The 24137-nt window shown below is 42.4% G+C and overlaps 1 protein-coding gene across 12 annotated transcripts in view; it reads left to right on the forward strand.

Annotated features, from left to right (window-relative positions):
* RIMS2 (regulating synaptic membrane exocytosis 2) overlaps positions 1-12360 on the forward strand; it is a 367376-nt gene extending 355016 nt beyond the window's left edge. For all 12 annotated transcript variants that reach the window (XM_044421755.1, XM_044421757.1, XM_044421758.1 and 9 more), the window contains 5 exons: positions 1111-1252; positions 3583-3695; positions 7337-7438; positions 8097-8236; positions 9378-12360. In XM_044421755.1, coding sequence (XP_044277690.1) covers positions 1111-1252; positions 3583-3695; positions 7337-7438; positions 8097-8236; positions 9378-9596 — 716 coding nt within the window. In that variant the 3' untranslated portion in view covers positions 9597-12360. The remainder of the gene's footprint in view (positions 1-1110; positions 1253-3582; positions 3696-7336; positions 7439-8096; positions 8237-9377) is intronic.
* The last annotated feature ends 11777 nt before the right edge of the window (positions 12361-24137 follow it).

Consider the following 24137-nt stretch of genomic DNA (forward strand, 5'->3'; position numbering starts at 1 on the left):
GCAAATCCACTTCAATTCCAGTTTGTAACACAATCAAAATAAGGAAAAATCAAAGGTGGATATTTCTACAAGACACTGTATGTCCTTTTTCCTGTAATTTTGAAGCTTCAAATGACTAGATAAAGAATGATTCCTTTAATTACTAAAACATATATGAAAGTAAAATCTGACCTGTCATGCCAAAAACAATTTATAACCACAAGTTAAACCATAAGATAGTAATCACACTATGTAATTAGCATAAGATAAATAAAAACCAAATATGATGGTTATGATAATATCTGCCATGATAGGTTTCAGTTTAACAATGATGTTTCTTTATATTTGCAAAGTAACTTTAATGCACACAGTATGAATATGGTTGACTGTATGAATTTAACATATTTAGACAGATCAGAGATTTAGAAATATAATGCCACAATGCTGTTTAAGAACAATCAGTTATAGAATTAGTATATTTTAAGTGCAATAAAACCCAAATAATTCTGTTTCAGTTATTGCAGTTTCACTTAATTGCGGTTGACCACAGTCCTAAAAAAATTAAACAGAAAATTCCAGAAATACAGTAAACGCTCATAATTTAAACTGTGTGTCATTTTGAGTAACATGATGAAATCTTGTGCAGACCTGCACAGGACATTAATCAGCCCTTTGTCCAGCATATCCACGCTGTACATGCCACCCAGCCATTAGTCACTCAGTAGCTGTCTCGGTTGAGGGGGAGTACAGTACAGTGAATATTTGAAGGGGGGGGGGGAGAGTACATTCACATAAAAGTGATTGGAGGGCCTAGAAAAATCCTAAATAAAATAAAATAAAATAAAATAAAATAAAATAAAATAACTTTCAGTATTAAAATTGTTCTGGTTTATTATTAGTTACTGTTGTTAATGTCTTATTGTGCCTCATTTATTAATTAAACCTTGGAACCTTACCTATGCAGATACAAGGGGTCCTATAGTATGTATGATGTACTTATTTGCACAAATGTACATCATTGGTTTTTAAAAACCAGACATGGTATAGACTGATTTGATTATATTCTTCTTTAGGTATTTCTGTTTGTTTCAGTAACTGGATGCAACTAAGCATTTTGCTATATTTCTTTAGAGGCAGGTGGCAAAAAATTAAAGAGCACAGTCCAGAGAAGCACAGAAACAGGGTTGGCAGTGGAGATGAGAAACTGGATGACGCGTCAAGCCAGCCGGGAATCCACAGATGGCAGTATGAACAGTTACAGCTCCGAGGGGAAGTAAGTCTCAGGTGTTCGTTGCAAAGTTCTGATCCTAACATTCAATAAAAAAGAAATAAAGGCTTGTTGATTACTTTTTCTTTCATCAGATATTTGTCATTCTGGAGTTTGATGTGGTGGACCTTCTGTTCCTGTAGGGAACATATATTTGCTGTAATCCCAGTTGGAAATACACAGTGAATATATATGTGTGCTGTTTATACAGAGGACAAAGGAGTTTCATAAGAAGTAACAGCTAAAGTAATTCCATGGGAGTTTCTTGTTACATAGCAAGGTTTGGGCTATATTACTTTCAAGCAGTAAGACTCTAATAATTAAAATCCAAACTATATGTTCTATAGAAATTTGCAAAGCACATTTTTTCTTAAACATTATATAACTACTCATAGAATAATAAATTGGTGGTAAATGGGTTGGTGACTTTTACAGTACAAACACCTGTGTGCTTACAAATGTGGGACCTATTCTTAGGTAGGCATGCACAGAATTACAGCCATAACCTCTTTTTGGCATCTAGACAGCTGAAGCAGGCCAAATAATTATTCAGATTCTGAGATTCCCCACAGTAACCTGCACAGAAAGAACAGTGCTAGCTGCTTCTCAGAGGTCATGCGAACAATCCTGGAGAAGGGATCAAGGGGGATTCTGGGGGTCAGGGTGGGGTGGAGACTGTGGCTGTCAGGATTCAAGGCACCCCAGTGTTCCTTCCTCTTTCTCTGAAGCACCACAGCTACATGGCCAGAACTGGCCAACTGGCTAGTGGGGGTGGGGAGTGAGGAGGGGAAGCTCCACTTGGAAAGCATGGCCACAGTCCTCTGAGTTCAGGGGCTTATCAACATTCCAGTTGTAGTGCATTGTAATAATAAGCATATTGATTTTTAAAGTAGATCTCATTGGTTTTGGTGGAGCTTATTTCCATTTGTGATTCCATAACTTTCATGAATTACAGTAGGATATGGGGTATCGGTGGTTTCTTAAAATTCTCACAAGAAATTTGCAGTGCATGCAAACACTCCTGTTATGGGCATCATACTAACCTTTCACCTCCCATAATCAAGAATTAATACAGTGGAACAGATTTCTATCAAATATTTGCTTGCTTTTCTAGGGCAGGATCCAGAGAACTCAGAAGGCAGTTCTACTTGGACAAGGTGGTGGCGGGAGTCGGTGTAAGATGTGGGATTAACTCTAAGGAACAGCTATTTGGAGATAATGGAACTGCAGAGGGAAGGAAAAGTCAGAATATCTGTGTGTGTTTCTCTGGATCCTGCCTTCAGTCTTCAGCCAAGTATTTCATAATTACCCAGAGCTTTGACATTCTTTTTCAAGAGTACATCCACAGCAAAAGGATATTGGTCTGCAAATATGTAGTTTTTCTTTATTAGAATATGTTTTTAAATGCTTTATGCTAAATCCTTTTAAGTTTGATACATTGTAATGCAGTTTGCCTAGTCAGACAATATAATGAGTATTTTAGGATGCAAAAATAAATGAGGGTATCTGCAGAGTGCTGACATTACAGTTTTTATATTAGTTCAGAATACATTGGAGAAGGAAAAGTGGTTGTTTTTTTTTTTTTTTTTTTGCAGTCTTGTGTACTTAGGCTGCCTGACCTAGTCCCCTGGAAAGATACAGATTTGTGTAAGAAAACTGAAAGGAACTTTTGGTGGTTCAAATTAAGACTGGCAGCTTTACTCAAAGTGCTACATTGTGGGAAGAAGTAACAGTTTCCAGTATTTTTGAAAAACATATAATATATAAAACAACGGCTCACAATCAAAGATTGGCAGATGATTAGCAGAATTTTGAGGAAGGAACGCACATTGTATCTTAACCAAATTCCATTTCAGATATGTAAAGTCATACAGGAAGCTGATTTGGGAAGATAACATCGTCAAAGCTTTGACCACAGCTCAAAATGCATGAGGCTTTTTTTCTAGAGAGTCCAATAAACATGCCTAGGTCCATGTCAGAACACAGTAGAAAGCCAAGAACATCTGCTGGGGTGATGGTTTTCCAGAGAAATGCATTGTGCCAGTCAATGTTGTTTGTAATGCACTAGCAATAGTTTTCTGCATAATAGTGTCATTTACATTAGCAGCAACATACCAGATGCTGCCCAGAGTCTTCTGCCTCCACACACCAACATTATTCTCTTTGAATATCTGTCAAGAAATGGCACTTGAAGGAGAGACAGAAGAATAATTTCTTTCTGCCCATATTAGATAATTATATGTTGATGAAAACAATATTGTGGCTATGTTCATAATACAGTCCATGTAGTTTTCCTTTTAAAACATGTGATTAAAGGAAAACTTGTTTTCCGCCAGTTTGATCTTTCCTGGTGTGCGGTTGGCTGCAGACAGCCAGTTCAGTGATTTTCTGGATGGACTTGGTCCTGCACAGCTTGTTGGGCGCCAAACCCTGGCTACTCCAGCAATGGGTAAGTAACTTGGCCATTTGAATTCGTAGCAGTTTTACTTTCTTCAGACTTGTTGGATTAAGCCAGGCTTAGGTAAAGTTTTAATAGAGAAATTAGGTTCTATCAGCCACAGAAAAACTCAGTACAGCCATGCCTACTGACAAGTTCTGGAAATATACCCTTGGATGGAAGATTTTGTTTTTCTGACCCTATTCTGATTTCCAGCTTTCCTCATCCTGTTTTGGTTTTCAACTTTTCATATGCCTCTATTGTGATTTATTTCAATTTAAGCATGAAAACTTTAACTTCCTTTCCTTTTCATCTTCTTATGGTTCAAAGAAGCACTTCTCTCTTGTTGTGAAAAGCACATTGTAAACTGTCTAGAGGTTTTCCATGGAAATATAGATAGTATAGAATTTTTTTACATACATACATAATAGTGACTGCTAGTATTCATAATGGATAATGAACCCACCTTATACATAACACAGGGATTGCCATTAATGTCACTGCAGGATACATTAAATTTGAAAGGCTCCGTAAAGATTTTGTGAGGTCCAGTAGCTTTAGGTATGTGACTGTTCAAGAATATTGATGTATAATTAAGTAAAAGGAAGAACAATTACGATTAGTCTGACAATTAGGTTTGACTTTATTTTATTTATTTATTTAGGATATTTGTATGCCGTCTTTTGCAAGAGCCTTACACAAATACAATACAATAAAATACACATATCTAACATAACATAAATTAACAACCCACTCTGACTGCAATTAAAATATGATGGTAAAATTCAATATTAAAACTTATTAAAATATTGATTAAATAAAAAGGTCTTAACTTGGAGCAGAAAAATATATAATGACAGCGCCAGGTGGACCTCTCTGGGGAGCGCATTCCATAGACGGGGCGCCACTGCAGAGAAAGCCCTCCTCCGGGTACTTTGCCTCCTAATACCTTTCACAGAGGGTTCCCAGGGAAGGGCTTCTGCTGTTGATCTCAGAGGGCGGGAGGGCAAATAGGGAAGAAGGCGTTCCTTTAGGTATCTTGGTCCTAATCCGTTTAGGGCTTTATAGGTAATAACCAGTACCTTGAATTGAGCCCGGACTTCGATGGGAAGTCAGTGGAGCTGATAGAGGACTGGGGTTATATGAGAATAACTCCCAGTCCCTGACAGCATCCTGGCAGCTCTGTTTTGCACCATCTGAGGTATCCAGACTGTCTTCAAGGGCAGCCCCACATAAAGCGTGTTACAGAAATCCAACCAGGAAGTAACCAATGCGTGTGTTACTGTTGCTAGGCAATCTTCCTCCAGGTAGGGACGTAGCTGATGGATTAGCCGAAGCTGAAGGAAAGCACTCCTTGCCACTGCTGTCACTTGAGCTTCCAAGGACAGATCCGGGTCGAGGAGCACTCCCAAGCTGCGGACCCTGTCCTTTAGAGGGAGTGCAGCCCCGTCCAGGGCAAGGCCCAAGTCGCCTACCCAGGAGCTCAAATCACCCACCAACAGAACCTCCGTCTTATCTGGATTGAGTTTCAGTTTATTGGCCCTCATCTAGCCCATTACCTTGGCCAGGCACTGGTTCAGTACAGCCACTGTCTCACCTGGATTAATTGAAAAAGAGAGGTAGAGCTGGGTGTCATCAGCATACTGATGACTCTGCAGCCCAAACCTCCTGATGATCTCTCCCAGCGGTTTCACATAGATACTAAATAGCAAGGGGGGCAAAATGGAACCTTGAGGTACTCCATGGCAAAGTTGCCATGGCGCAGAGCCAAAGTCTTCCAGCACCACCTTCTGGAATTGGCCGTCAAGGTAGGAGCGGAACCACTGCCAAGCAATGCCTCCTACTCCCAGTCCTGCCAGCCTATCCAGGAGGATGGTCAATGGTATCGAAAGCTGCTGAGAGGTCCAGGAGAACCAACAGGGATGCACTCCCCCTGTCTCTCTCCCTGCACAGGTCATCATACATGGCAACCAAGGCTGTTTCAGTACCGTACATGGGTCTGAAGCCGGGCTGAAATGGGTCCAGATAATCAGTTTCATCCAAGAGTGCTTGGAGTTGTCCTGCCACCACCCGTTCTAACACTGTTCTAATGGGATGTTGGCCACTGGTGTATAATTGGTGGCCATCTCTGGATCCAGAGACACCTTCTTTAGGACAGGCCTGATTACCTCCTCCTTTAAAGGAGCGGGCACCTGGCTGTTGATAACCTCCAGGATCCAGACACCAATTTGATCAGCAGCCACAAAGGGCAAGGGTCAAGTAAGCAGGTGGTAGGACGTACTTGTCCAAGCACCTTGTCCACATCATCGGGATGCAGTAACTGAAATTCATCCATTAATATCTGACCAGATGGAGTCATTGACATCTCCCCTAAAGTATCTGAATCACTTGTGGAGTCCAGCTCATGATGAGTCTGAGTAATTTTCTCCTTAAAGTGCTGGGCAAAGTCACCACAGCAGGTCATCGGTGGTACAGGATCTTTCTTAGGGCCGGGGTATATCAGCCCATGTACCACTCGAAAAAGCTCCGTTGGACGGCACTGTGAGGAGGCAATGGAAGTGGAGAAGAATTTCTTCTTCTTTGCCACCCTCACTGCCACAGCATAGGCTTGATAATGAGCACGTAGGCATGTTCGGTCAGATTCATCGTGTGATTTCCTCCACCTATGCTCTAGACATCTCCCAACCTGCTTCATCACCCATAATTCAGACGTATGCCATGGGGATTGACGGGCTCTGCTTGGCAGGAGAGGACACTTAGGGGAGATCATGTCAATTGCTCTGGCCATTTCCCCATTCCACAGTTCAACCAGAGCATCAACAGGAGCGCCAGCTTTATCAACCGGAAAATCCCCCAGAGCCTTCAGGAATCCATCCAGATCCATCCAGCTCCAAGGGCAGACCATCACAACTGGGTCCGCACCCTTACAGAGGGAAAGGCCAGCTCTGAGCTCAAACCTCATGAGGAAGTGATCTGACCATGACAAGGGAGTCAGACACACATTCCTCAACCTCAAATCACCCTCTTCCAGCCCCGTCAAGAAAACCAGGTCCAGCGTGTGACCACGTTCATGGGTTGGGCCTATGACATGTTGAGATAGCCCCATGGTCGTCATGGACTGTCAGAACAGTCTCGGCATGGAGATTGAAGTCCCCCAGGATCAACATCCTGGGGGTCTTCAACACCAGGTCCGAGACGATCTCCGTCAGCTCAGGCAGGGAGTCTGATGGGCAGAAGGGTGCATGGTACACCAGCAGAATCCCCAGTCTGTCTCGATCACCCAGCGCCTTCCTTGAGACACAGGAAGCCCCGTGAGGGAAATAGAAGCTCAGTAAATCTTTAGACAAATATATCCAATGCTATGAATTCTTTATAATATGGATTTAAAATTTGCTGGTCAGTTCCATACCTGAGGATATTGTACATGTGCTGAAGATAGAGACAAGATGAGATTCCAGGTGTATACCATACATAATTCTTTCATTAGCAAACTATATGTCTACATGAGTTTGACAGTGAGGTAAAAACTAACTCTTTAAAGTGTGTTGATGTAATATTGGGGAAAAAGAAAAAGTCATATTCTATTATAAACATTATTTTTATACAAATACTGGTATTTTTATTGCAGTAATTGCGTTTCTTTTCTTTCTCAGGTGATATTCAGGTTGGAATGATGGACAAAAAGGGACAGTTAGAGGTGGAAATAATACGAGCTCGAGGCCTTGTTGTAAAACCAGGTTCAAAGACACTGCCAGGTAAAAAGGAAACATATGTAATTGATAATACTGTGACAGAATATGAAGTGTGCCTCATTAAACCATTTTTGTTTGAGCCATAATAACCAATGGTTTGCCTTACAGGTTACATTTAGGGTTAGGGTTCTCTTTTTATGAACTCTCCTGCACAATTTTGACTGTCAAATTTTTGGATTAATTTGCCAACGTCTCCTATTGTGAGGTATATGATATTGATAAAATCACTGAAGTAGTTTAACCACATAGTTAATGCTATAAACCAACACACTTGATTGGTGGACTTAACTATGGAAGGTTTTGCCATTCTTGGGATCCAGAACCTTGCCCTGTACTGGAAATCATATCAAAATAGGATAAAATTAAGACTGAGATGTGTTCATATGTTTTACCATGAAGCAATAGTGTCAACATTTGTTGAAAACAAAATGCAATTCAGAAAGTACTTAAAGGTATTACGGGAAGGGGAAGCAAGAAAGAAAAGAGAATGTTGGCCTTCCAGAAGGCAAACATGTCTCCATTGGAATATGTGCTCATAGATGCAATGTATCAAGATATAGTTAACTAAAATGTTTATCAGCTAAATATTAAGATTTTACATGTGGTGTAGTAATGTGGAAAAGTAGCCTCTTAACCAATTTTTATGATTTCATCTTCAAAGCACCATATGTAAAGGTGTACCTATTAGAAAATGGAGTCTGCATAGCCAAAAAGAAAACAAAGGTGGCAAGAAAAACGCTGGAACCTCTTTATCAGCAGCTGTTATCATTTGAAGAGAGTCCCCAAGGAAAAGTTTTACAGGTAATTGCACTCACAGCCATGTATATCAAAAACGCTTTCCATTTAGTATCATTGCCTACAACTAACTTCCCCTTTATGCTGTTTTATGGCATGGTAGTGGCTTATCCTCTCAGTTATCCTAATTAAATGGGTGTCCAGCTGCACCCTCATAGGGCCCTCTCAAAATGATTTTAGGGTCTGGGCATGTATACGTAGAAGGAGATATTCCTTCTCTATATAACAGATGCCTCCAGTGATGAAGCTGGATCCATGGACTGCCCCAAACTGCAAAGTTGATCCTTTAGGACAGGGATGGGCAACTTGCGGCCCTCCAGATATTTTGACCTAGGTAAGGGGAAGAAGGGCAGTACCCTCACTCCCTGCATGGTAGGCAGATAATTTCTTTTTTAAATCAGAGTAGATTTTCTAAGTACTGTATGCTCCTGAACTGTTCTCTAGAAAGGGTAAAAAATGAAGACTACAAACCTGTATATGCTTATATTAAATTTCTCTTTATTATAGTCCGTCCCAAGCACACAAAAATTAAAAGAACAATAAAGCATTTTATATAGAAACAATTAGCCATCATCCTGAAACAAATCTCTTGGAAGCTGCAGCAGATAATGCAAATCCAAATCTGCAGATTAAAAGTCAGGGACAGCATAACAGAAGAAAACCCAAGGCATGCTTAGTTTAATAGGACTTACTTCCAAGTAATCATTCATATAATCAGGTTAAACATTTTAAACGTTAAAATGAAGATGTTGGATGTAATTTAAATCTCAACCTGTATGTTTGAGGTAAGATGCAAAGTAATCCATCTGAGACTTTTCCCACTACAGATTGGACTTGATTCTACAAAAGTCAATGAACTATTCAGTAGCCTCTGATCCAGTTTGGTCACATGAAACTAAGCAAGTCTCAAAATGCTCATAAAAGCAGTTCGACAAGGATGCATGTGTATGTGAGATAGTGATTTGGAACCCAACCCATAGTCCATTGGTTATGTTGAGTGAAAACTTCACTTGTCAGTTTATTTGGAGAGGATGATGCTCTGATACTGCCCTTGGTTTTAAATAATTCTGGATTATCTTGTTAATTAAGCCTGAATAACTGGCTCCATTTCTTATTCCTTAAAATCTGTTTCTTTTTAATCCAACAGATTATTGTATGGGGAGACTATGGACGCATGGATCACAAATCCTTTATGGGAGTAGCACAGATACTTTTAGATGAACTGGACCTGTCCAATATGGTGATTGGCTGGTTCAAACTTTTCCCCCCATCCTCCCTAGTAGATCCAACTTTGGCCCCCCTTACAAGAAGGGCTTCCCAGTCATCTCTTGAAAGTTCAACGGGACCTTCTTATGCTCGCTCATAGCAGCTGTGAAACTGTTGTCATGGCAACCAGCGTTACAAAAAAAAAAATTAACAGGTCGCAAACCCTGGTAACACTGCATGCTTAATGTTGTGTCTTCAGAGCCTGTTTCTAGGGCTATAAAGCGATCCTGTGTTCTCAGAGGAAGTTGCACACATTGTGCTCTAAAGGAAGTCCTCAGGTGAAGGAGTGAAGCTGGAAAGAACTGAAAGCTTTGGAGTTCAGTGACACTCGACTTTTAGTCCAATCTGAAGCCATGGATTAAACTAAAGAATCAAGCTGTCTCATGCAACAAGAGTCCCTTTCAATGGCACATCTATTTTCTTTTTCCCTTTTCTTTATCTGCCCCTTCCTGCCCGCCCCCAGCCTCCCCAAACCTGGTTATGCCACAGAAATATGGAGCTACCCAAAGAAGCCATGCCACAAGTCATCTGGGAGGAAGGAAGAAAAGAGGGTCATTAAAGGAAAGCCAACTATCACTGCACTTATTAGCAGCAGAGGAGACATGCCTAATCAGAAAGGTTGAAGACTTACAGTGTCAGGCTTCGTAACTCCAGCTACTGCTAGAGTCAAACCCATTGTGTGGACTCTGAAAAATAAAATGCTGTGGCTATACTGTACTGTATGAAATTAAAGACACTTTTTGCATGGACACAGATTATGCTGAACACTTAAAATTATTTTCTTGGGGCTGCAACTTGCAAAAAAAGAATAAATCAGCCATTTTCAACAGTTTATATTATTTTTAAAAATAAATTTCACTAGTGCATGGTTTTAAAAGGGAAAGAATGCAACAGGGTGATAAGACACACCAAGTTTATCATTCTTTAAATCAATCATGGTCTGTGTTTTTGCAGACAGAAATGAAAAAAATAATTTCTAGCAAATATTAAAATTATGTTTATGTGACAAGAAATAAATGTAATATATTAAATTTATTTAAATGTAAAAGGTACAAGCCTTGTAAAGTTCAACAATATGTGCAAATTGTACACTTCTTTTCCCTTCTTGTCTACTCCTCCCTCCTTTTGCTCTTTCATTCCCTTCCTACCTCCCAGGATGATCATTATACACAGAAATGGCTAATTTTTGAGTTAATACTCTCATGTTCCATATTTGGTTCAGAGTTGCAGATGATAACTGCATTTCTGAAAACTCTGAGGAAAAAAATATTGTTTCAGAACTTTTTTCAAGCATGTTGAAAAGAATTTTGCAACATGGCTTGGGGAGTACATTACAGTAATTCAGCATGTATTTGATAAAAGAAATCGAACTTTTTGCAGTTTATTGTACAGTGCATGGAAACTTATTTTTTCTCACCTTCAAATTAAATTCTATAGCAAAATACTGGAATCATGTGGCCATTTGTAAAATGTCTTCAATAAATTTGTTTTCAGCACCAGCACCATTCATTCAAAGATTGAGCTATCATTTCTCAATGGTCTTGAAGAAATAACAAGACAACAGTCTTACTAAATATCAGCATCTTATCATTTGCATTGAGCGAAACAAATTGCTACCCATTCAGGGTCATAATAAATAGCCATTAAGCTGTTTTGTTTGGTTTTCATGAACTATGTTTGTGATAGCAAATCAGTAAATATGAGCCTGACATTAAAAAGTCACAATTTGGGCTGCAGTCCTGCACCTATTTAATCTTTAAATTAGTGGTACTTAAATGCCCTAAGAGATGGCAGGATTGCACCTTTTGATTTTTAAACGCCTTAAATAAAGTACATGCAATTTACTAACTTTTGACACCATCACCAAGAGCCTAAATGTAATGCCACAGGTATTTGAAGAAACAACCAAACACCTGTCTCCTGTATCAGGTAGTTTAGTAACGTGGAAAAGTGAGGTATTGTAAGTCCAGATCTGATGAAAGGGAATGTAACTTGCTAATGTTCAAGTGCATCATCCTTTTTTTCCTGTGTCTTTAGATGCCTTTAACACATACCTATTGCTTAATGTGGAAGCATTGCAATAACAGTTTAATATACACCATGTTTAAAGTTAGGCCATGCACACAAATATTCTGATTTTGTGTGAAAGGTTTGCAATATTATCCCCCAATTTAAATGAATCATGGAATGGTGAAAAGAACAATAGGTATGCCTTTTGTTTGATATGGTGCAGTTAGACACCACTCAGAACTATGAGCACAGCCCATTATGTTTGCCTGTGTACCATGCATGAGTAGACCTGAAATGAATATGGATTCTGAAGCGAAATGGCCTGGTGAATTACACCCATCCAATGATCTAGAACTTCACACTCGTGGCGCTACTCCCTGTGTTGTAATAAATGGGAAGCTGCTGCTGATGGGAATTCTATTTGTGTACCAGAGCCTTTATACTAATAAGGACTTACTGAGACTGGAAGGACGGATTTTCATACAAAGTTACACATCAATTAAATAAAAGAAGACTGGTAAACTGTGTGGAATGAAATAATTTGATCCTTGTGTATGAGCAATTGATGAATATTGAAAAAATGCATTATCCCCAGGAGTAAAATAATTTCATATGATTGTTCCGGATACTGTGATGTGCAGTCAATGCATTCTGTTATGCATTCTCCTATATACGATTATTTTTAATTCAGACAAGAAGGACATGACCACATGGAAGATCTGTATATACCTGGTCATTATGCAGTATTTATTTTCAAATTTGATTGTATTTTTTTTTAATACTCACATGTCTGCGACTCTACTTATAATTTAGTCATGTAAATAACACTCTTCCAGTGACCACAGCCATCTTGTACATAGTCGGTTTTAAAAGTAAAGGAAACTGAAGTTGGGGGAGAAAAGGGCAGACTAGGCCTGTTAATGTACACCAACTAATGTAAATCAAATTCATTCTGGTGATGGTATTTAACACTTTAAATAAAACATTTTCTTTACAGAATTTCTAAGTGATTCTTCTTTTCAAAAATGCTATTGGTGGAGGAAAGGGATCTTTTCTCACTGTTAGAACACATAGTTTGCATGCAAAAGGTTCCATATTCAATTGCCAACATATCCACATAAGGCTGGAATAATTCCTGTCTGATACCCTGGAGGGCTGCTGCCAGGCAGTGTTGACAGTACTGGGCTAAAAGGACCCATGGTCTGACTCAGAATAGGGCAGCCTCCTATGGTCCTTGGGGAACAAATGAAGAGCAAAATATTTAAGGAAAATCTACCAAAAAGTCCTCTGTGCAAGACCCATTGAACTGAACAGGACATTCTCATTTCTATGGAACTTACGGGGTAGAAAATCCATGGGAATGTGTGCATTTAGATTTTTAAATTTTGCCCCAAATTATCCTGCACTCCTGCAAGAGCAGATCCAGCCTGACTGTTGTATTTGACCAGCCCAATGTAGTGCACAGTGTCACATTTTTACCCGGGGGGGGGGGGGTTCTGTCTGGATGTGCATGGGCAGTGAAGAGCCACGGCTCAGTTCAGACAATTCTCTAAACCAAAGTGTGAAGGATTAGAACCTTTGAGTAACTAGAGACCAACCAATTCATGCACTTTTAGAATATATGGCAGGTACTTCTAAAGGACTTAACTCCAAACAGCTTTCTGGTAGCTCCTGTTTCAGCCTGTAGTTCCTCAAACTTTGGAAATCTGGGAGCCAAGAAGCTTCTATGGGTGTTTACAAGAACAAACAGGGCATTGATGCTTACTCTTTTTACCCTGGGAAGGCAGAACTTTAAATCCTTCATTCCTAATCCCTGCCACTTTAAATAGGATTCATACTGATTAGGACATGTTGTTTTCTAAGGATCACCAGCCACATTTCTCAGAATGGTTGCTTTTGCAGCACCTTGAGGAAAGGACATGGGCATCATGTGAAGCCCAGTGGGAGTCACATGATGTAGGGGAGCAAGTAGAAGCATATCTGTACAAGACAGAAGATAGATCTCTTTTCCTTGGCATTTTGCAGAATTAATGGGCACAGAGTTGTGCACAGGATGGTCAGTAATGCTTATTATGGGACATAGTGTAATGATACCATAGACATGACAACAGACTCACCTACCAGCTCAGAGAGCAAGAATTAACACAGAATTTATTGCTACTCTATAAAATATTCAGAGCAAACCTAATATATTCCCGCTTCCAAATATCTTAGCAGGTAATAGTGGCCCATCTTACAGTAATAATTGCAATCTTTAAGACACAGTTCTGTGTAACAATCTAAACCTTATTTGTTTTCACTTACCCATTAATGATTAATAGAAATGATAACTCTTTTACTTAGTGTTCTGTGTTGCAGTGAGGAAGTAGAGCAAATTTGGCCAATGGGAACAAGAGGAATTGCATAATTCTGCATGTCTTCAAATTTTGCTGATTAACTTTTTGCATTCTGTTCTGGTGTAAGTAGATTTTATTGCCATTTATATAACGGTAAGCAAGCAAATGCTGCTGCTGCCACCAACAGATGAGTTACACATGAGCTAACAAACTCCCCCAGTAACAAACAGATTTTAACATAGGCTCACAAACCTTGTTCCTCCAACTTACTTGTGCTGCATCATTTGTCAATTATTATGCCCAGTTGTCACCTAGTTAAAGCTAGTAGCCTCATGCGACCTATTTTTGCAGTTATGTCACAAGGTCCTCATGAACAATTTAAAAAGGGTTGATTACATCTCTGGGATTACAATAGCATCAAATGTATATACTGCTTGGCAGCTGCAATGCTAATCCCAATCAACCTACATGCAGTAGCAAAATTACCTTGCATGGTAAAACGATGGCACAGATTGTTTGAAAAGACATATGCATGAATGAGGTCTCTATCTTTTATTAGGGAGGCTATGATCAGAGTAATCAACTGGCTTTTAAGGAACTTCTCTGTTAGGCCTACTTTTGTTCACCTAGAAGCCAATGACATAAGTGTTTGTGTATATACACATGCAGACACATAGACATATTTTAAAGGAGTGCGAATAATTTGGGTGCTCAGGCAAAGCTCAGGTTTTCAGAAGAGAGCTAATTTGCACTTCTGGGTATAACCAGAACCATATGCCTCCAATACCTTTTGTTCATCCCACTTCTCAACCAAGTCCTTAGCTATTGCAAAGTAGACGAAATGGTTGCAACTCCAACTGAATTCCAACAACTCCGTTCAAATTGCAGTGACAACTTTTGTTTACCAGCAAATTATTTATGGGCCTCATATACAGAGCTCATGACTACTAATACACAGCTTGAATCCAAGAAGAAAGAAAGCAGCTATTAAAGAAAAATATAAAGCCAGCATGTGCTCTGAAATAAAAAGGCTAAGCTGGGAATAAAAATAAATTCCTGGTTGAAGCAGCATGCAGTCAATACAGCTAAAAGGAGGCATTATCTCATTTACCTGGGAGTAAATGCATTGGGATGGAACTTCCTTTTCATTCTTCTTAGGGTCATAAAGATCCATGACCTGATCAGAAGAGCTTTATGTTATGAGCCTGTGGAAAGGACCTATCTTTCTTTTCCTGTATGTAAAGTACATTTTTTAATGTAACATATATGATTGCTAGTAATAATATTAAGAGATGTGCACATAGATGAGCAGTGGCATAACCAGTGGCATTGTAAGTCCCTACATATATTGTGTGTAAAATAAGCAATAAAATAAGGATTTTGATTGTCCTATTGTACCGTCAGCCCACTCATTCATGCTTCCATTAAACATCAGCAGGGAATGGGACAGCAGCTGGATGTTGGGTTCCCTCCCCAAAACATGTGCCTGTGGGCATTGTTTGAAGCACCTTTATCTCCAGTTATTTACTTAGAACAACCGCAAGAACAACATGGCAGACTTACTGCTACTGCTCATGCTCCTCCATTCCTATATTCAAGTTAACCAGTTCATTCCCCGTTCCCTTGGCACCACTGTCTGCTTGATTCTCTGCACTCCTTGCCACTAATAGGTCTTCCCCGCTCTGTCCCTGAGCATCACTGTGCTGACAGTGCCCACAAAGCAATGAGGTTTACTGAGATCTACATTTGGGTAGATTTTCACTCAGGGGCAACTGGAACTTATTCTGTGAAAGGACGTGCTTTAGCTAATCCTTCCTGCTTTTGGAGATAACATGTAAGACCACCCAGAAGGGACTTCATAGCTCAAGTGTGACATGCTGAAAGAGGTTCCTTCCTTAGTGCAGGAGCTGGCAGTTAGGTTGAAGGGAAGCCAGTAGCTTGCTGCTCGTATTTCCAGCCTGGAGGCAAAGCAGGGTGACAGGCAGCTACAGTGAAATGGCCACAAATGCAGGCCCAACTTTCCCATAGGATCTTATAAGCTGGAAGAGGGACACCACTCATCCTGCTCAGCTGGACTGAAATGGGCTGCACATCCAAATGTTTATCTGAAGAGTTCATAGTCATCAGATGCACATCCGCATCCACGCAGCAGTCCATCTCTGTTTCATCACTGCTAAGAGCATCAGTGAAGCAGCAAAGACAGGGGCAGGGCGGGCATCTCCTCTGCTGCAGTCTTGTACATGATTGCTGGGGGTGGGGGGCAGGGGAGAAGACGCACGTGTGCAAGAGAGAGAGAATCGGGGTGGGGAGGAGTATGTGTGTGTTTCCTGGGCCCAGGCACCACTGCTTGTATGGCCTCTGACGTGTTCCACAAGGGCCAGTGAAGATCAGATGTGCAATTCTGCAATGCTCATGGACTTTTGATCAGCTTTATGGCTAATATACCTACTGTGACCCCCATTTGGCAGAGAGACCTGCCATCTTCCATACTATGGAAAGAAAATCCCGTTTGGTTTGCTACTGTGCACTGTACCTGGTTTCGGCAGGCAAGGGGGTATTGAAAGTGATCTGTAATCTTAGGATTGCTAGACTGTGAACATAGCATGCTAGCTCATTGTCCACTGCACTAGCTTGCCGACCATTTCCAGACACAATTCACAAGGCTGGCTTTAATTTTTACAGACCTTACATAACAGAAGTCCAGACTGAAAACCCAAGAGAGCAGTGAAGCAGAACCAACAGGATGAATCTTGCATGTTGGCAACAAGGCCAAGATGTCACAGCCATCTCGAGCTTCTAAGCAAGGCTTTTTTGCTTTGTCCACAGAAGTGCTGCAGAAGCTGAAGCTGTAAAGAAGAGCTAATCAATAGTTACCTGAAAGTCAACAGGCTAAAATGCATCATATCCTAGCAGAGATGCTACTGTTGCTCCTTCCTTTTTAAGCCGATTGGTGCACACAAAGGACCAATGCCAATGGGAGCAGATATTAGCTCAGGTGCTAATTTCCTTTTACCTTTGCTTTCATTTCCTTTTACCTTTCATTTCCTTTTACCTTCAGCACCAATAATAACTTTGCATGGACACTGAAGCAATATCAGGTTGTATCTATGTATTTACTGATGCATTTATACCCTGCCTTTCTACCTACCAGCCTGGTTAGCACAATAAAACTCCATGAAATGTGCTGGCTATTATTTTTGGAATAAGAATACTCTTACTTAAGAGTAATACTTAATATTGCCACCTACTTGAAAATATGAAACTAAGCAAGGCTGCCACCTGGAGTTTGAAAGAAGGCCCACACCTGTTCAGAGACGTAAGTCAGAAAAGAAGCCCAAACTTTTTGCAGAACTACCCCTTTTAAAATGCTGTTATTACTGCATGGACATAGTGTACTCTAGTATATAGACAGTTGCATGCACTTAGCGTGCGTGTGTGTGTGCGCGAAGAGGGGATGGGAGCCACAGGCTTCCCCTAAGCATTACGCATATAAACATTTATATTCACACAGCGGGTGTGTCTGTGCGTAAATGGACTGAAGAGACCAGGTTGCGACTGAACACTCAGTCCCAGCAAAAAGATTTATGGAGCAGGAAACAATCCATCTGTCTGAAATAGCTTTTGAGGTGGGGAGAGCTTATTTTGTTAAGTCATGAATATTTTATTATTACAGGTCCTTAAAGGTTGTGTCCTTTGCACATCCGATGAAATGCCTCAGTGATGGATAAAGTGGAATTAAAGACAGAAAGCTTTCCGATCTTGGGGAACGTTTCCAGCAATCAGAGCACTGTTGAACTCATTTTGTCTCCCAGTGTTCCTCACCTTGGCAAGAAAGGGAGGGCAGGGCAGGGTGGGGAAGTCCAAATGAGAAACTGTTTAATCAGGTGAGGGAGAGAAAATGGACTTCTACACAGACTAGAATGTGGCTTTCTATGCGTCCCAAATGAAGACGGACATTAAATATATTCTAACAGCCCCGTTAACCTTATTTTGTGTCCCTATCTATGCCCTTTCAAAGGGGTCACTTAACCTTGTTAGCATGCTTCCAGGTGGAGCATGTCAGAAAGACACCAGCAAAAGCTCAGCCATAATATGGCTGCTAAAAGCCTGACACTGTACTAATAGCTTTAGACTTAAGGTGGGATCCCTGAACTGATCAGGAATCCATGTTGCAAGTCTTGTTCCTCACATACACCTTAGAGATGCTAACACTTGCCTGTCTTGGATGTTCTTCCTTTTGTTTTGCGTATCTTAATCTCATTCAACCCTATTATTTTACCCTCATGTGCCTCTAGCAAATTGCTTATGTGATTCTCCCCCTTTACTCCAAACATTGATGTAATTGATAGGTTATAAAAGGGTCTTGTACAGACTTCATCTTGGTTGTCCCTTCCAGAGCTACCTACATGCTGCAGGTATTTCCTGTATGTCTGAATAAACTGTAAATTCTATTTCGATTGTACACCCCCAGCATATCTACTGTCTCTGGTCTTTCTTGTCAAGGGCTTCTAGCACTACAAATTGGAGGGTATTGGGCAGTTCTTCCCTACTTCCTTTCTTATCAGATTTTCGGCCATAAGAAAAGAGATGACAGTAGTGGGTAAACATGGGGGGGTTGCAATTGGAAGCTGAGGGTATCCAGAGCCCTTGTAAAATTTCACGAATGAGGAAGGGTGATTGCACAATAAAAGCTTTGACTGGAAGCGCCCTTGTTCTTCATGGCCCAGCTCCTTCTTCAAAGCACATGGAATTAGCATTCTGAGCAGGCTTTGTTTGCATCTTGTCTTCAGTGCAAATGCACGTAAATGTGTGTGCATGAATACAAAGGCACCATGAAGTGCACTGCCTGCCATCTCACACACTGCAATCAGCTGGCGATGTATAATTTTCTTTTTGTTGATGAGCAAAAGTGTATGACAATTCCATTTCCCTAAGATGCATGAAAGGATCAGTCACTTTCTTGGCTTTCAGAATGGATGGATGCCAGAAAGCGACAGACTACCCATGTCATAGTTGAGGGAGTGGGGGTGGAAAGCCCCTGGACTCATTTTCCGAGGAACCCCCTTTTCCCCTGCCACACAGCGCACCCTATCCAGCCAGGGTGCTAACTTTCTGTGCACCATTTTCAAGAGGCTGGAGGGGTTGCCATGGAGTGCAAGGAGAGAGAGAAGTCATCTTCTGCCACCAGAGCTGAAGCACTGTAAATCTGAGGGGAGAACCTGCACCAGGGGGAAGCAAAGTGGTTCCCTCCACACATTTTGGACCCTCACCTCCACAAACTCCAACCAGATTAGTCAATAATCAAGGATTATACAGCAGAGAGGGTAACCTGCTGCCCTTCATCTGGACTCTAACTCCCATCAACCCCAACAAGTATGACCAGGGATCAAGTGTGATGGGATTTGTTGACCAAAAGTATCTGCAAGGCATCCGATTCCCACCTCGTCCTTTACAAAGTAGCATAAGCCAGAAGGGCAGGAATCTTTCAGCCTCAGATTGTAACCCTGCACACACTTACCTAGGAGTAAGACTCTTGCTTCTAAATAGGCATACACAGGAGTGTGCTGGATGCTTCATAGCGGGGAAAAGGGCATCACTGAGGAGTGTAGTGGAAAAAAGAAAGGGAGAAGTGGAGGCAAGGATGAAGTACCTGTGGCACAATCCTCTCCAATGGATTTTTTTGGCTCAGACGTAAGGCTCACTGCTCAATAGGACTTGCACAGGACTTGGATCTCGGTCCTCATTCACTTTGGGCTGAGGACTAAAAGATTAAAGCAAAGGTTTCATGGGAAAGGTACTGCCTTATTTTGCATACTCCTGAGAACATTTGAAAATAGCCACAGAACGGTTCGAGCGATTACCTAGCCTTTCCTAGTGTTCGGTGGGTCTCTGTGATCTGTTGCTTCCCCTGCTAGGTAATAGCTCGCTTGATTTGCCATTGCATTTTCCCCTCATTTTGTGCAGCCATGCACTTCACCGTTTTGATCTCTTCTGCAAACACCTGGAGCTGCGCTTCTGAGGAGGCTCGCCGTGCTCTGTGCCAGGAGCAGCTCTTGTGCAACAGCCAATTCCAGGCAACTGGGGAGTGAGAAGGGGGAGATCCAGTGGCAATTTCTGTGCAGCTTGTAGTACAATCAGAGTCCATTAACTAACGTGTGTAAGGGGGGTGAGGGGTCTTCTTCCTGCTAGTCACCAACCAAGGTACAGAGCATAATCCCCCTGCAATCTGATTTATGGCTTTTCCTACAAGCCTGAAGACAGAGATGGGCAAGGATCCAAACGCCTCCTACATGGCCTTTCTGCCATCAGTGTAGTGCATTAAATAGCAGGATCATTGCTGCTGCTGGAAATAATAACAGCCACCACCACAACAATAGTTCTCTCAGTGTAGTGGTTGGGGAGCTTTGCAGAAGAAAATTCTCCCATTGGTACTCCAGCCTTTTTGCCTCCCTTCCCCATCGCTAAACCAAGATGGCCCGAGACAACCTCCTTGATCCAGTATGTGATTTGAAGCCTGGCGGTGGGGGAAATACTCATACTGCCCTGTGCCATCGTGTGCATTGGATGCACTGTAAAGCCAGAGGCTCCTGTACAGGGAAGGCGCAGGACGCCGGACTGCGCTCCAGGGCTATTTAGTTCTGCAAAATGCCTGCCCCAGGGAAAACTGCGGCAATGGTTTTGTTGCTACGGAACAAACAGGGCTGCCTGAATGTTTGGTCTCCCCTTGCAGGCACTCCAAAATACCTTGTGCTCTGTACTGTACGAGCCCAAGCAAGATGACCTGCGAAGCAGACCATGCTGAATCCAGATGGCAAACCAGTGAGAAGCACAGTCAGCAAGGGAAGGGCAGGTGGACCTCACTGGGCAAAAACACAGGGGCAAATGTCCTTTTTTATCCCTTGCGTACCTTATGCAGTTTGTGGTGCCATGTAAACCATAAATGACAGCACGCTCATCAGGCAATTCTCTTAGAGAGGAATGCATGGGGCAGTGTGAGGGCAGAGGAATGTTCCTACGGAGACTCCAAGGGCGCATTTCTCTGCCCGCAGGGCTTTCTTCCCGCGATGGAGGACCCTACGGAGAACTCTGCATGGATCACACTAAATGTGCACGGTCATAGATTCAGTGTTGGGCCACACGGGCATTCAGCTGGAAGAGCGTTTACTGGGCAGGGGGCAGGTCCTCGCACCAAGCTCTCTCTCACTCCCCTTGCCTGCATTCGCAGTGGATAAACTGCCTGAAAGGGGCTTCTCACATGTCATTCTGGCAGGCCAGGCACTCCTTCTAATGTACTCAGCGGTTTAGAAGGGAGGGGGAAGCCATTAGGGAAGAGAGGAGGTATCTTGTTTGTATTGTATCTGCAGCTTTCTTGCCAATTAGCCGGGCTGTGTTCTGTCTGCAATGAAGGCGTTTCAGCTTTTCCGCTTGTCCTTGGGGAGACGAGCATTTTACACTAAGGGAGCAATTGATACTACTGCCAATGTCGGTGCACCACAAAGCAAAAACAAAACCAGCGATGCTTGATTGCCTCTAGTGTTGTTATCTAACAACAGTGTTCCCAAATCCCAGAGCCCGCTAGCCTCTTTTAGCACACCCACCCTCTGCCTGTCTCTGTGGTGCTTTGCAGCAGTCACATTTCCAGGCACATGAGTGGGAGCTGCTGCATGCGGTGGCAGAGGAGCTTCGGGGCTGCTTATTTATTTCTTCTGTTCTTTGCAAGGCGAAAGCAGCAGATGCCGTTGGAATGCTCAGCTGCACAGGCTTTGTGCGCAAAATGCAGTGGCCGTCGCCTCGGCGGCCTCTTCCAGCTGCCTTAAAAACCCTTCAGTAACCCATTTGGGCGCTCACTTAGCTCTGTGCCTCTCGTCCATGCTCCTAAGGAGCCATTTTTGCCCACAAATCTTTTTCTGCCTGACATTTCTCATGTAAGATTTATAGTCATGTTTATACTGAACCGAACACAGTTCCAACACTCTCCTGTTGGCCGACCATCCCCTCTCGCCGAACCCCCAGGGCCAAGGGATCCTCTGCGGGGCACATGCAGGTCATCCACCTGCGTCTCGGATCTAGGGCCAGGGCACACTGAACTCACATGCCCCATCTCCTTGGCCTAGCAAGACAAAGGTATGAGTGGGGATTAGAACCTGGGTCCCTCCAGGTCGCATCCAATACTCTAACCACTAGACCACACTGACTCTTAATATGTTATAGCAAGGGGTTTTTTTCCCTTGCCATATTGTTGAACAAAGTATGGAAGAGATTTCTTACTCTCAGTTTGCCCAGGCTTCTCATTACTGTGTCAGGTCTGGCAAATGTTTGTACCATGTAAAAAAAAAAACATGAAAAACTAGACAGGGGCAGATCACTGAAAATACAATCCTAGGCCTGTTAAGACAGAAAAAAAGTCCCACAGCCCTCAGTGTTCTAGGAAGTACAGGACTTTTTCTGTCTAAACATGCCCAGGATTGTGACCTTGTTTCTCTCCAGAACCACTGTTTCGGAGATCACCGTACTGATGATTTGAGTAGGACCTGTCAACTGTGTCACATGTCCCCATTTTGCCTGAAATGTAAACTAGTACAGGGCTGGTCCTGCAGGGTTATAAGCACCTGTATGCTTTGTTGCTGCAGGTATAGACAACTTCTGTAAGGTATTTGAACTTCCGTAAAGTGCCCAGAAAGCTTCGTCTGTTGAGCAGTATAGACCAGTAACAATTAACTAATTAATAATATACAGCAGGCAGGGCCCTCCGGAATATGTACATGTCCACCTCCCTAATCAAGCCCCACTAGTCACCAACTGATTATCTACTGGAAGCACTAAAGAGGGAAGACACTAAAGAGGGAAGTATCTAGGAAACTCTAAGAAACCCAGAGGCCATGTTAGGGACAGCCAGCTGGGATCAGCCCAGAATCTTTCCTTTGCAGCCTCACATCCCTGGGATGCCACCTACCCTATCAACCTGGGCACTTGTTGAAGGAAAGGTACAGTGGCCCACCTGTATTAGCTGTTCTTTTGCCCACATGGGCTTCCCTTCCTGCTGTCCCCACACTTCCTGAGATTTTATTTCTCCAAAATCAAATGCCCTCTTCCCCCCTGTGTAGTTATCTCTCTTTGCAAGCTGGAATATCCTTAGAAGACATTAAGGTGTCTTAGAAGACATTTAAGTTCACATGCATGTAAATTAGCATTTGTAAATACGTGCTTTTTTGTCTGGTGGAGGTAACTGCAGATCTTTTCCATATCTAGGACTGCTCCTGGGGGAACCCATCTTAAGAACAATACACTGAATGCATCTGCACTCATTCAAGTTGGGGACTTAAACCTCAAAAATGCACATCACTCCTTTTTCCACCCTGCTTCATTTTTGCACGCAACACTCACTGTGAAGAAAATCAAGGTGCTTTAGTGCCATCTGGACAATTTCGTCTTTCCTTAGTATGAGGGCAGCCTGTTCATAAAAGCTGAGTCTTTAAAAAGGTATTATTTTATTAAAGAGAGCACCTCTGGGGGCTTCCCCCCCCCATCAGCAAGGAAGCATTTATCCTGCCGCTGCCCTGTGCCATCTGAGATGTGACCCAGGTTTTTGCTTTGCCAGCATGTCAGGACCAGAACCTGGCTAGCCCTGCAGGTGTTTGCAGAATCAGGAACACCTTTGCAGGTGCTTGCAGGAAACAGCAGAGGCCATCATGCAGTGCAGCCGGGCCCCAGAAACCTGCATAAAAGGCCTCACAGCAGTGCTGCTCTCTGTCATGGCAACATCAGCTGACCCTGTGTCTGCCTGGGCTCTGCTGGCTGGATCACCATGCTCTGCTCTGGCCAAGTTCTGTCTTTCCCTGTGGCCTCCCTCCTCAGCATTGGCAACCTCTTTGTGGCTTTTGACCCTCAGACTGGACAGTGTTCTCTTTCTCTCATTCTCTATTGGACTGCCTGCCATCTTGTTTCTGATCTTGGACTGTTGACCAAGCTGCCAGCCTATGGACCTACAAAGCTCTGCCTTGCACCAGTGCCCTGGTCCTAGCATTCTGCCCACCCATGTCAGCTGCCCACATTCTTTCTCCATCACAATGTTTTTCCTCAACCTTTGTAGATAGCAAGCTGTGTCTACAGTTTGGGTGCTTTAGCCTACTGGAATATCTGGTAAGGAATGATGCATCTGACCCTGGTGCTCCATGCAAATCTCCTGAGAAGAATTCCCCTCTGCCCTCTTTGTCTGGGAAAAGGTAAATAACCATGCACTTCATTGCCCTTCACAATTTGTCTTCTCTGTAGTTTCTCTGCCTCTGTCTCCTCAG

This window comes from Varanus komodoensis, unplaced genomic scaffold (genome assembly GCF_004798865.1).
Source record: "Varanus komodoensis strain SLA01 unplaced genomic scaffold, ASM479886v1 scaffold12, whole genome shotgun sequence".
Classification (NCBI taxonomy): Eukaryota; Metazoa; Chordata; class Lepidosauria; order Squamata; family Varanidae; genus Varanus; species Varanus komodoensis.